Below are 14761 nucleotides of genomic sequence, written 5' to 3'. Positions count from 1 at the left end.
AGAAACCTCGCAAAGTTTTTAAATTGGTTGGTCGAGGGTAATTATTGATGACGAATTCGATCTTCTGCAAGGATAATTCCTTTTGTGTCTAATTTGAAACCCAAATACAGTACTTCTTTAATAAAGTTTAATTTAATAAAGTTTTTAATGCCTTTAATAAAGTTGATGATCTATACTCAAAAATAGTTAATCATATATTATTCAACGCAATATTGTCGAACCCAGTGATTGCCGGTATAAGCAATCTCCCGCATACTGACCAACGCCTTCGGGCAGATGAGTTAAGTGGTTAGTGGCACCCTTTTGTCCTAGGATTGAGAAATCAGCCGCGAGTGTGGATGAATCAAGAATATGGTCAACGGCATGAGGATTCAGAAACTACAATAAAGGCTAGTAATTGAGGCGTCCTTAGTATGATAAAAATGGTTATGGGACATACGTCTACAGAAACAAATACAGTCCAGGGTTAACAGAGATCAAGAACCGGTGTGAGAGGAAGACAACACCTAGAACACATGGCCATCATGAACCGAGCAACAATCTTATACATAACTTACTTAAAAATCTGGTCTTGGAATGTAAATAAGAGGGAGACAGAATAGAAAAATTTAAGTATCTGATTTCAAGATTTTCTTGGAGATAACAGCGGACGAAATCGAAACAGAAATTCTTGTTAAAGTTAAGAAATTCAGGTGTATGTTTTTATAGAATAAAAGCTATTCTTTGCAATGTGGACTTTGATATAATTGTTAGATTTAACCGTACCGTAGAGAGTACTTAACCGTTATGTATTCTAACTGTCTGTTAAGGCTACAGACTTACTAGTTTGATGAGACCCATTCTCAATACATTTCTGAGGGTAATACATTCGAGAATATATAAAAAACACTATGATATGAGTGGAAATCTGGTTCTGGAAGTCATGCGTCATACTTTTAACAAGTAAGGGCTACATCAATAGAATAAATATTGTTATGGAATACTATGCGTTTATTTCTTCTCCGGACTAACTCTTTGTTTTGGAATTAAACAGAATATATTGACATGTATAAATTTATTATATTAGAGGATGAAAATTACACTCTGCTTGTTATTTCTTAAAACTATGAATATATAAGTTCTGTTATCTACAATTATTTAACGATGTTTCTGGATGGATTTGAGTACAAGAGATTGGACTCAAATATTAATATTAAAATAGCAAATACGGATAGCTTATCGAACAAAGAAATAAGAGAAATAAATTATTATTATTCCATAGATACGAAGTATTAGGTGAATAAACTAGCGAAACTTATTTATTCTAAATAGGAAAATATTTATGAAGAGTATTGATTCTGATTTCTAACAGCAAATAATTATTAGTGATTATACATGAGAACTTTTCATAATTGTAAATAACATATACCAGGTGACTAAAAACTATATAGAAATACATAGATACTTTAATTATCTTACATGTGAGTAGGTAGGTACATTACACCTCCTTTTGTAAGAATGAAAATAATTGTAAAATGAATTTTCATTTAAATGGTATAAAACATTTGTATACATTATTATTTTATTTTAACACATTTAAATAGTTTCTTTTAGTCTCGATAGTCTTTCACTTCGTCTTATCGGTGTAGTCTCTGTGAAACTAGTCTCTTCACACTTTTTGGATTCACTATAATTATTGTCTTTATTATGTTTACAATCTATACTTAAATCTGTCTCATGTACATGTTTTCGTTTACTTTGACATATATTTAGTGTTAAACAATTTGTAATTTGTTGACAACTATGTGACGGATTTCTACGAAATCGTCGGTAAAAATATTTAATTATCCTGTATAAAATATAAAGTAACATACATTTTATCAAAAATAAGATTGCATAAGTGAAATAAGAACTATTTTTTATTGTGTCTGAAAAATTAATATTTGTTTCTGAGGTCATTTTCTCTAAATTATCTAGTTTATGGCTTGCTAAATTTAATGCATCTCGATCGAGATTATTTAATTGTAAGGGAACAAGGTGTAATTTGGATTCATTATTTATCTTAATATCATCACAACAGACTTCTGGAAGGGATAAATCTGGAATGATAGACTGAAAATTACTTTCTTTTGGATTTGAGACAGATATCAAAATAGTTGATCCGGTGTAAGTTTTGCAATTATTCGAAGTAGAAAAAATACCTGTGTTTGAAAGAACAATAGATATTGGCGTACTAGTCTGACAGCTTAAAGTTAAATCTGTTGGTTTGGGTAAAACATATATCCAAGAATTTGGTTTGTTTAATTTATGCCAAATTTCATATTCTGTTTGAATTATACGAGTATCGCAACTAGATGGTATGTTTGTTATTGAAGTTAACAATTCAGTTTCACAAATTGGATTAGTGTGTGTAAATCGGAAAGTATCAGGATTTTTGCAAATAAGTTTTTCTTCATCTAATGAATAACAGTCTTCTAATGTATCAATAGTAACATAAATGTTTCTATTTTCTGAAAGAACAAGATATTTGACAGATGGAAGAATAAAGGTAAGTCTCTTTAATGTTGGATGAATTATAGGAAGAGATATTAGTTTAAAAAGAGAATAAGGAGTATTACTAACCAAAGGTATACTAACCGTAATTAAAATCTTGTTATCAAAATATATATATTTAAGTAAAATGATATCGAAATATTTATGAGCATAATCGATAGTCAATGGAAATGGATAAGTCGATGTACTAGGTAAATGCGTTACCGTTTTAGATAATTCTTGAATTAGTTGCTCAGGTGTTATAACAGAAGGATGAAGGTTATTATTTCTTGCAAATAGAATAACGTTTATTAAAGTAGAATATTCTTGTTGTAATTCTGTTATAAAGAAAGTTAGTAAGGTAAAATGTTCTTCAATTTTTTGTTTTAAATCTAAATTAAAATATTTATTATTCATTTTATCTGTGTAATTGGTAATTGATTCAAAATTTTTATCAAAAATCACTTTGTTTCGGTCTAGATTTGTAATAGAGTTATTAAAATTTGCAATCGTGGCTTTTACTACATGAATTTGTTGTTTTAGTAAATCAAGAAGATGATTTTCGTTACTTTCAGCTTTGTTAATAGCATTATTGAAATTTTCAGCATCATCACTGTCTAAGGTACCGAATAAGGTCCTGAAAACAGATCCAATTGCATTAAATAGAGCGCGTTTTGGTCTAAAATGTTCATGCAGAATTATGTTTTTTAAAGTTTGTTCATCTTGAAAGAGTCTAGGTATGATTTGTCCTAAGAGTTTTAGTGAAGTATCGCATAATCGTAATTCAATAAGAACTGGTTTGTTTTGACACAGTCTTAATGTTTTTTGATAGGTGAGATCTACAAAATTTAATTTGTCTGTAAAAGGTTGTAAAGGAATATGACTTAATATGTTCCAATGAGTTTCAATAAATTGAACATTTTTTATGTGTTCGTAATAGATTCCAGGTGATTTGTTGATAGGAGTATTGGTATATTTCTTGTGAATTTGTTCACTATTTGTCAGCCATATTATTGCATACCTGAAACAAAAGCATGTTTCAATCTATTCATGTGAACTTTTATTGGTTTTTTATTTACTAAAATTGTGCAATTGACAGGAGAATTTATCTCTAGAATTTTATAAGGTCCATTATAATTTTGTGTAAGTTTTTTGGTTTGACCCTTCTTTGTTTGCTCATTTTGGAGATATACTAATTGTCCTTCTAAGAAAACGGTGTCATTAATCTTTTGGTCATAATATTTTTTACTGACTACTTTAGATTCTAATAGATTCGTTTTTGCTAACTCATGAGATTTTCTAAGCTTAAGTGTTAAATTATCTAAATAATCTTCATATGTATATTTGAGTTCTACTGGTCGTATTATACTGCTAGGTAGATTAGGTGTATATCCAAATATTAGTTCATATGGTGTGAATTTGGTTGAAGTATGATTAGTTGTATTATATGAAAACATAGCAAAATCTAGCCATTCGTCCCAATCGGATTGATCAGCTTTAATATAATGTTTAAGGTAGTCTGCTAAAGTAGCGTGACTCCTTTCTAATGCAGCATTTGATTCTGGATGATAAGCAGTACAATTTATATGTCTGATTTTAAAAAGCTTGGCGATTTGAGAAAATAATTTGGAAGTAAAATCTCGGCCTTGATCAGTAACTATTATATCGGGTTTTCCAAACTTGCAAATAAATCCACGAACCAGATTTTCAGCGATAGTCTTGGTTTCATGATTCGGAATTGCATAAGCTTGAGAAAATTTTGTTAAGTCATCTTGTAATGTTAATATGAACTTATTACCTGACTCGGTTAAAGGTAAAGGACCTACTATATCTAAAAATATTTTTTCTAATGGATTTGAGCTTGTTGTTGTTATCTCCATGGGCTTTACGAATTTTTTTCTAACGAGTTTATTTTTCTGACAAGATTCACAGGTTTTTATAAAGTTTTTAATATCATTTTTCATATTATTCCATTTGAAATGTTTTTTTATACGATTGTATGTCCGATGAAAACCAGAGTGTCCAGCCGTAGGACTAGTGTGATTCTCTTGTAATATTGTAGTTATTTCCTCAGGTTCAGGATTTGTTAGTATATCATGATAAATGATAATAGATATATCAGTTTTTCTAAAAATAAATCTAATCATAGATCTAATTTTTCCCCAACTTAATTTATCGTAGCTAAAAGTTATTCTGGGTAGGCAAATTTTTAATATTTTATCGTTTAATAACCAGTCTCTTAATTTTATTAGGGAATTAAATATATCTTCATAAGAGGTATTGTCCCAATAATTATTTTTTATAAATATGTAATAAAAGTTTTTATTTTGATCAGAAATATATATAATGTCATTTAGTCTTGGATTTTTGGCTTTCAATTTTTCTATATGACTGAATTGTTTATTTATTTGTTTCTGAACGATCTCATTAAAATTTAAATCTACGGAAACAAACAATGCTAAATTTTGTGAAAATGATGTAATCTTTTCATTTGTTTCTTTTATATTATCATTTGTTATTAATATAGTTTCGGATTTAGATAAGAACTGTGAATAAGTGTCATTATTTTCTTTACTCATTTTGTTTATTTGTAAGGTGATTGTTGCCGGGTTTTTGTTTTCTTCGCAAATATTTGTTTCAGATATGGTTAAAGGAGGACGACTTAAACAATCAGCATTTTGATTTAATTTACCTGGTTTATAAATAATTTCATAGCTATATTCTTCTAATGCTAATCTCCACCTAACGAGTCTTGATCCGGGATCTTTTACATTAAATAGCCATGTGAGTGGTTTATGATCCGTATAAATGAAAAATTTATTTCCGTACAAATATGGTCTAAAGTGTTTAACACTCCATACAATTGCAAGTAATTCTTTTTCTGTTGTGCTATAGTTTGATTCCGCTTTGTTCAAGGTACGACTAGCATAAGCAATAGGTAAATCATCTGGTACTTTACCTTGAGAAAGTATGGACCCTATTGCATAATTACTAGCATCCGTTGTTAAGACAAAGGGTTTGGTAAAATCTGGATACTGAAGTATTGGTTCTGAACAAAGTATTGATTTCAGGTTCTCAAATGACTGTTGTTGAATGCTTGTCCAATTAAATTCAACATTTTTCCTCAGCAGTTTTGTTAAAGGTTGTGTTAAAGCACTGAAATTTTTTATAAAGCGTCTATAATAACCAGTGAGACCCAAAAAGCTCTTAATATCTTTTTGTGTTCTGGGTATAGGAAAATCTGTAACAGCACATACCTTTTTTTCGTCCGGTTTGACACCAAATTCAGTTATTAAATGTCCTAAATACATTACTTCGCGACGAAAAAATTCGCACTTATCTGGTTGTATTTTTAAGTTGAATGTAGACAATTTTTCGAATACTTCTTTTAATCTTTTATTATGATTTTCTAATGTATCGGCATGAATGACTATATCGTCGAGATAGACAAAACATCTGTAATTTTGTATTCCTGAGAGGACAGTATTCATTAGCCTTTGAAAAATACTGGGAGCATTTTTTAATCCAAATGGCATTCGTGAATATTGATAATGTCCAGACGGAGTTGAGAAAGCAGTCTTTGGAGAATCCTCAGGATCCATTTTGATCTGGTGAAATCCTGATGTTAAATCTATTGTTGAAAAATATTTTGAATGACCCAATTGGTCTAATATATCGACTATATTCGGAAGTGGAAATGAATCTCCTATAGTAATATCATTTAGTCGTCGATAGTCTATAACAATTCGCCATTTCTTCTTTGCTGAAGCATCGGCCTTTTTTGGCACAACCCAAAGGGGCGAATTCCATGGCGAAGTTGATTCTTCGATAATACCTTGATCTAGCATACCTTTTATTTGAGTTTCGACTTCATGTTTGTGTACTTCAGGATACCTGTATGATTTAGTGCTAATAGGTACATTAGAATTTAAAGGAATTTTGCAAGTTATGGCATTTGTACTGGTAAGTTGATCTCCTTCCAGATAAAAGATATGATTGTACTCCTTGCAAATAGAAATTAAAGATGATTTTTCTTCACTATTTAAATGATCTGTTCTCAAGGCATTTTTTAATTTAGCAATTCTGTTAGAATTCGTATTATCTTTATAAGAAGACATTTTTCGTATATTTGCATTGTTTTGTAAATTTGGAATTTTTTCTATTGCTACTTGAATATCGTTTAATTCAACATCCGTTTCAGTAGTGTTTACGATTGAGGTTAAAAAGAAATCATTTTTTACTTTAACAACACTAGGACATAAAAATACACCTTTAAAGATTTCGCGTTCGGGACATAATCCTTCGCTTAATTCATTATTTATTACTTTAATTTGAACAATTGTTTCAGTTCTTGCGGATAGAATAGTTTTATTACTTCTTGAGTTAGAATTAGAGTTTTGATTTAGTATAAGATCGTCTGAACAGGATTTTTCTTCTGAACAGGATTTTGATTTATGATTTCGTGAAGAGTTACAAGTTTTATTTGTGCATATCTCAGTGGATTTTACACATTTTGGACTTGAATTTTCTTTGGATTTAGAGTTAGATTTAGATTGAATTGGATTGGATAGTAGTTCTTCACTACTTAAGGTTATTTGGATATCATTGGTTTCTAAATAAGAATGATCCTCTATGGATTTAGCATCATAAGGAAATATTTCATCGATATTAGAACTTGTCTCGATATTTTGATCTCTCAGAAATTCGTCATTGTCATTGTTTAATGGAGATTTTATATATTCGATTGAAATAGAACAATTTTTAAAGTTTAATTTATTTTCTTTATAATCAATTTGGCATTTATTTATTTCAAAAAAATCGCTACCTAATATACCGTCGAAATGAAGAGGAAAATCGTCTTCTACGACATAGAAAACATGAGTTTGGACAAAATCTTTTATCTTGAAATTTACGTTACAACTACATATAGTTTTATTTGGATTTAAGACATTTTTATCAATGCCTCGTAGAGTAATAGACTTAGAATAAATTTTTGGAATGTTTAGTATTTTTGAATATTTAATTAAAGAAATATCTGCGCCTGTATCGATTAGAAACTTGCAAGAGGATGGATTAGAATTATTTACTAAGGGTAAATCTACATAGGAAGTGACTGAGAAGTTGATGGTTGTGATACGGCCTGAACTGAACGAACTCCTCGAGAATCGACCGTTGGTTGTCGAGGATTCTGGAAGTTTAAAGAATTTGTTGGATTTTTGTTTTTATTGTTAAATTCGCGTTTTCTACATTCTTCTATAACGTGACCTGGTTTTTTGCAGTATCTGCAAAAACGTTGGGAAGTGTTGGTATTTTCTTTTCTTAAGTTTGGAGGAAAATCAGAATTGGAATTTGAATTTGAAGGTTTATAATTTTGATTTTGAGAATTTGACCTTTGAAGATTTGAATTAGGATATTTTGGGTTTTGAAAACTAGAATTTTGAAGATGTCTAACATTTCTATCTGAATTGTTTTTATATCGACAGTTATTTGAGGAATGGTTATTTCGTTTGCAAATATTACAGAATGGTCTGAAAATTTCTTGTCTTGATAACTGTTCTTGTTCTTCGGCAATTGCTATAGCAACAGCTCTTTCTAAGGAATCTGGATTTCGGGCTTTGATTAAAATAGAGAGGTCTTTGTTTAATCCTCTAATAAAGACATTTAGTGCTTGAGTTTTTAAGAGTTTAGTACATGCATTTCTTGCATCTGGAGATAAGTCTGGATCAAGTGTATTTATTAATTTTATATAGCAATTTTCAACTTTATTTGCAAATGACATTACATTTTCACTGGGCATCTGACGTAAGGAATGTAATTCCAATTGCCACTGACCTTCAGTTCGGCGTTCAGAATAAGCATCTAATAAGAAGTCTTTTAAATCTTTCCATTCGTCAAATGTTCTGTTTCTAGTTATGGCCCTAGCTTTATCGGTTAATTTAGTTTCTATAATGGCTAATAAGATGGGTTTGGATTGCGGATTTACTAAATTGTATGCTTTATCACAATTGTCTATGAATTCGTATAATTTTGATTTTGTACCATCAAATCGAATGAGAAGTTTTTCAGCTATTTCAATTGATACTGACATTTTATTTGAATTAGAAGTAGAAGAATTTGAAAGAGAATTTGAGTCGGGAGAAGGTATTTGTTCGTCAAATAAGTTACTTATATCAGGATATAAAGTAGACATACGTTTACAAGATTTTTAAAATATGAGACAGAATTTAAGATAGAATGTACTTACAAGTAGAATATTGTTGTTGGTCGCATAGTCTATTATTCCACGGGTTCACCTCTACTTCCGATGGAACTACAATTGGGTTATGACTGGAACTGGATTTCGAACTGGATGTACTGGACCCCAATGTAATTAGTTGTAGTGGCGATTTTTCCACACTGACAGTTTTTTTTTTGAATGATTCCTCGAAGGAAACAAGTCAATTCAAAAATTCCTCAGCTCTCCTTCTATCAGCAATCAGAGGAACTCTGCTACTAATATCCCACGTTCTGACACCAAATTTTGTTATGGAATACTATGCGTTTATTTCTTCTCCGGACTAACTCTTTGTTTTGGAATTAAACAGAATATATTGACATGTATAAATTTATTATATTAGAGGATGAAAATTACACTCTGCTTGTTATTTCTTAAAACTATGAATATATAAGTTCTGTTATCTACAATTATTTAACGATGTTTCTGGATGGATTTGAGTACAAGAGATTGGACTCAAATATTAATATTAAAATAGCAAATACGGATAGCTTATCGAACAAAGAAATAAGAGAAATAAATTATTATTATTCCATAGATACGAAGTATTAGGTGAATAAACTAGCGAAACTTATTTATTCTAAATAGGAAAATATTTATGAAGAGTATTGATTCTGATTTCTAACAGCAAATAATTATTAGTGATTATACATGAGAACTTTTCATAATTGTAAATAACATATACCAGGTGACTAAAAACTATATAGAAATACATAGATACTTTAATTATCTTACATGTGAGTAGGTAGGTACATTACAATATATACATTCACTAGATATTAAAAAATTATGATAACTTGTAACTACAAAACTATAAAAAAGTAGTCACATGGAAGAGTATTCCCCGTAATATAGAAATCACATAGAAACATATAAGAAATCACGTAGAAAGATAAACTATTAAACAGTTTACTATATATCTCGTTTTCTATACAAGATACAAGTTCCTTCTGTAATTTTTGAACCATCTGGTTTGGCATGATGTATACCTGCTTACAGTGCTTGCGCACACATTGTTTTCTATTTTATACACACTTCGTATTCAAACACATGTTCAGAAACCAGATATCTTGTGTCGCAAGTCTACGGTTCAAAATTATTCTAGAAAACATTATGGTCAATAGCCCTGTATCTGTATCGGCTTCTTTTAAATAACCGATGATAGATAAATTGAACTTTCATGAAATAATAGTTGAATCTATCACTTCTTTAACTTTGAATTGGTTATTTTATAAGTGTGTCGCTGTGTGAGTTAAGTTAAAATAAAAGAAAGAAGAAAAATAATACTCCCAAACGCACAACAAAATTGTTTATTTAGATTGATTCTTTAATTTATTTATAACACATGAATGTTTTGTTTGAAAATTTTTTTGATAAAAAATGTCGTTATGAAAACCCAAACGTTAAAATAAAAAATTTTGTTACCAGTATTTGTAGCTTATTTCAAAAAAATATCAACGTAAGTTATTATGTTACAAGAAAATTGATTCAGAACAAATAAAAGTTATGTTGCGTTAGCAACGGAAGACATTCTTGTTACGAAATTTTAAATCATGTCATATTTTTCCAATGTACCATATACATATAAGGAGTTCACCTTTTTTAACCAATATTAGTTTATATTCGGCGATGCATGGGATAGATTTTGATGGTTACAAGACAGTTGATAACAACCTAATTTTAGGTTACAAGACAGTTTAATAATTGAAAATTGAATTTATTAAACTGTTTATTCGGGCTGTTGGGCCGTTGTCTTCTGTTGAGATTTGTTCTCGACGTTTCGCCAACAGTAGGGGTTGGCATCTTCTGGAGGTGTTGATGCTTCGCTTGTAAGCAGAAACTGACGACGCGTTGTACTACGGAGGCAATATTTATAATTCCCACTCGCCTCCCCTCCACTGGTTTCGGCTTGAGGGGGCGTGTCGTTGTTTATAGTAGCTTTTCTATCTCCGTGTTTGGCGGGAAGGGCGTTTGTGGATTTTAATACTGGTATCCATGTTTTGTTGATTTTTAGTCCTTCTTCTATCCTATTGAAATTGTTTGGGTGCTTGTATATTTCCACCGCTTCCCGATATAACCGTGGGTAGTACTGTGAAGTTTTGTCCAGCATCTGTGTTTCTTCAAATAGTATTCGATGTTCTCCGCTTCCCAAAGCGTGTTCGGCAACGGCAGATTTGTCGATATGTCCTAAATCTGCCGTTGCCGAACACGCTTTGGGAAGCGGAGAACATCGAATACTATTTGAAGAAACACAGATGCTGGACAAAACTTCACAGTACTACCCACGGTTATATCGGGAAGCGGTGGAAATATACAAGCACCCAAACAATTTCAATAGGATAGAAGAAGGACTAAAAATCAACAAAACATGGATACCAGTATTAAAATCCACAAACGCCCTTCCCGCCAAACACGGAGATAGAAAAGCTACTATAAACAACGACACGCCCCCTCAAGCCGAAACCAGTGGAGGGGAGGCGAGTGGGAATTATAAATATTGCCTCCGTAGTACAACGCGTCGTCAGTTTCTGCTTACAAGCGAAGCATCAACACCTCCAGAAGATGCCAACCCCTAGTGTTGGCGAAACGTCGAGAACAAATCTCAACAGAAGACAACGGCCCAACAGCCCGAATAAACATTTTAATAAGTTAGACGATGGCCGTGAAAGCCTAACGCAATTGAAAATTGAATGCTTCTAACAAAAGGAAATTTATATTTTATCACAGCAGAAACCGAAAGAGGAAATAAAAACAAAAGCATGAATACTAAGATCTCACAAAATCTCAATGAATGTAAAATAAAGAGAGCTATAAAAAACAAATAAAAACTAACAGAAAACTTAACTCCAAGTCGAAGAACTACAAAAATGTTAAAAAATATAATAGAAAACTTTACTAATAACCTGCTACTAAGGATGATTATAAATATACCGTGGTATATCACCAGCAACAACGTACATCGAGATCCATAAAAAACTTATGTAAAGGAATAAATTACACATCGAATAAAAGAATACAAGGACCGATTGCGGGAACCCCAAATCACCTAGCAAGGAATTTGATGCAGATGCGGACAGTGCATAGGTTAGAAAGTAAAGTGATCTAGTGTGAGCAAACAAAAAGTGTAGTGTTAATCATGTTTTTCCCAAAATCAATAATAATTTAATACACTAACACTAAGAAGCGGTATATTAATGGATAATATGTTCGCCACATGTCAATAGTTTAAGCGACATAAATATTACTTAATGCTTACTTTGTAAAAAATATAGATTGTAATAAATTGGGATGTCAATAGAAAGAATAACCTGCTTGCATTAATCAAATAAAACAAAAGAAAATCTTAGAATATTGGAAAATTGATACTAACGATAAATATTATACTTAGAGAATAAGATCTATTCAACTTTTTAATCTAGAACTTTATTAGGGTAACTTATTATAAAATGTCCTACTATACCTAACAACAGAAAATTACGTTAGTTAATACGGCTGGTAACAAATTATAACTTCTGAAGATAAATTTGACGTTTGAAGATTTGCAAGGTATGACAAACAAACAAATAATGAGTGATAAAGTCAACAGAGAATATATTAGCATCTAGTGTAACAAAATGGAAAATAGGAGAAATACAAATATTGGAGGCACCTAACTATCCACATAAAAAAAATATTTCACATATCTTGAGTACTTTGTCGTTGTTCGCCATTTTCTTCAAGCTTAACCAATTTTAACTTTTATTTTTTATTTCGAGCCAACATTACAATACTTTTAATTTAACTTTTACTTATGCACAGGAGATGAGTCAATACCCACAATCTTAAGTAGTTTTTTTTATAAATTTCTGGCTACCGGTATCGAGGATTGAAATATATGTCCCATCATCAGGCCAGAGTACATAGGTCTTTGTTCTAACAAAAACTATAAGCTAAAAACAACATGAAACAAACCGTGAACAACAAAATCAGAACAATATTTAAAATTAAAATAAAAATAAGCCAAGAACTATAACCCTAATTAAGTAAGAGAATTTATACTAGTAGAGTAAATAGACTGGCAAAAGGCTTCTAGAATAGATTTTCGTGGGCACTTTGTTGCTAAAATGTAAAACCCATTTTTTTTGGTTTCTAATATTTTTGTAATGCAAAATCACTTGGTCGTCCAAAAATCGTAGCGGGAGGGGAGTGGTGGGGAGCCTTACAAAAAAAAATGCAATTTTTTTTTTCATAGTTTTTCGGATGAACAATATCCGAAAATTCATTCCTCAAATTTGCATACCTATCCGGACATTAGAAATATTCTTTTTTTATTTATAAAAATACGTTAAACCATTATTGTATACGGAGCGCCTTCATGCAAAATCACTTGCCCTGAAAACCCATATTTTTAAAATCGTTTACCTCGCTCTACCTCGAAAAATCTTGGGTTTAGCAAAAAATGGCTTCCTATAAACGTTATAGACCAAACATCAGAGAACATGTGGGTTTTTTTTAAATTTTGATTGGATAATTAGTTTAAAAAAAAATTAATAAATCGAATGTCATGTCAAGCCGGACAGTGGCGAACGCAGAGATGCGAGGGAGGGCGAGATTCCTATGCCGTAGTCAACCGCAAATCGACTCTACTGATGGTGATGTTGTTACGGTCGTTTTTACCTCGAGACGCTGTTGTGTTATATGGTTGAATATATTCTAGCGCAACAAGCATTATGTATTGTTTTGCATATGTGCATTCTTTTTCATAAGCTTTGTTTTTAGCGCGAAATCCACTGAGATTATTATAAGTGAGATATAATAAAGTTCTTATGTGTTAATTATATTATTAACAGTGATTAATTAAACTTATTGGCAAGTTAACAATATTTAGTACTTACTTATTATTACAGTTAGTATTTTTTTGTATCCATCTAGAAATTGATTTAACGAACAGCAGCAGCTCTGACAGCGAACTTGAGTCAAAAATCAGATTAAGGCATGTTTCTTTCCATAAATCTGATGCCGAAAAAGACGTTTTTATTCAAAATGTGTATCTTATTTGTTTGTAAGGAGGAAGGCTGGTTGACTCTAAAGAAAGATCAAAAAAAACTTTTATTGAATGCACGAGCGAACGTATGAAAAATTGTCATGAGAATAAATACATGCGGCATATATTCTCAAAGTTTGATGATCTAAAAAATCAAGATTTTTTAAAATGGCACAAAAACTGTTATAAATCTTATACGAGCTCAAAGAACATTGACTCGTACAAATCAAAAAATGCTAAACTACCATTTGATTTTCGTAGAGACGATATTTTTCAAAAACGGGCCTTGAACGGCCCTTTAATTTACAAAAGTACATCTTTTGTCAAAAGCGCTCACCGAATCAAAAACTATGCCAAGTTATGACTAATAATATGCAAGAAAAAATAAGAGCGATATCACAAAGCAACCCTGTGTTCTTGGCGAGAAGTGGAGAAAACGACTTAATTGCCTCGGAAATAAAATATCATGCCGCTTGTGTTTCGACTGAATTACGCAATTTAAATAAAAAATTTGTTGGAAATAGTAATGTTAACAAAACTGACAATGAAGCATTTGGAAAACTTTTGGAGGAAATGAAGAAGGGTTTTGAAAAAGGTAAAGGATACAGCACGAAATCAATTGGCAAAAGGTATCGTGAAATTAGTGGCATTGACGACATTAGTGATAAACAAATAATTAAAAAAATGAAAAACCATTTTGGGGATGGTGTTAAATCAGTAAGGTCTCCTAGACAAAATGAGCCTACAACTACAATTAAGACAATCCTGCACAACCACGACGAATCTGACACTTTTAGTTTCGGGGCATCGGAGCAACACATTCTAGTCAAAATGTGCCAAACTATCCGAAGCGAGATAAGCAAGATGTCAACTGAGTTCGATTTAAAAAAAATGAATGTTAGAGACTACAAAAAGTCTATTCCTGAAAGCTTGTATTCTCTTGTTAATCTTAT

General features: G+C 31.1%; 1 protein-coding gene across 1 annotated transcript; it reads right to left on the bottom strand.

Annotated features, from left to right (window-relative positions):
* Window positions 1–1039: 1039 nt before the first annotated feature.
* LOC140436904 (uncharacterized) lies at window positions 1040–9529 on the bottom strand. The gene is made up of 2 exons (XM_072526071.1): window positions 8756–9529; window positions 1040–3532 (listed from the first exon to the last, which is right to left on the bottom strand). The coding sequence occupies exons 1-2, from the start codon at window positions 8779–8781 to the stop codon at window positions 1576–1578; spliced, it is 1983 nt and encodes a 660-aa protein (XP_072382172.1). The 5' UTR covers window positions 8782–9529; the 3' UTR covers window positions 1040–1575.
* Window positions 9530–14761: the final 5232 nt, after the last annotated feature.

This window comes from Diabrotica undecimpunctata, chromosome 3, assembly GCF_040954645.1.
Source record: "Diabrotica undecimpunctata isolate CICGRU chromosome 3, icDiaUnde3, whole genome shotgun sequence".
In the NCBI taxonomy this organism is placed as follows: domain Eukaryota; kingdom Metazoa; phylum Arthropoda; class Insecta; order Coleoptera; family Chrysomelidae; genus Diabrotica; species Diabrotica undecimpunctata.
This window is presented reverse-complemented; position numbering and strand designations above follow the sequence as displayed.

Excerpts from the sequence above, each read along its gene's own strand:
- LOC140436904 (XM_072526071.1), bottom strand. The coding sequence starts at position 8,781 with ATGCGACCAACAACAATATTCTACTT. Across the intron at positions 3,533-8,755 it reads CCAACAACAATATTCTACTT|GTATGCAATAATATGGCTGA; the intron begins GTAAGTACATTC and ends CTTTTGTTTCAG.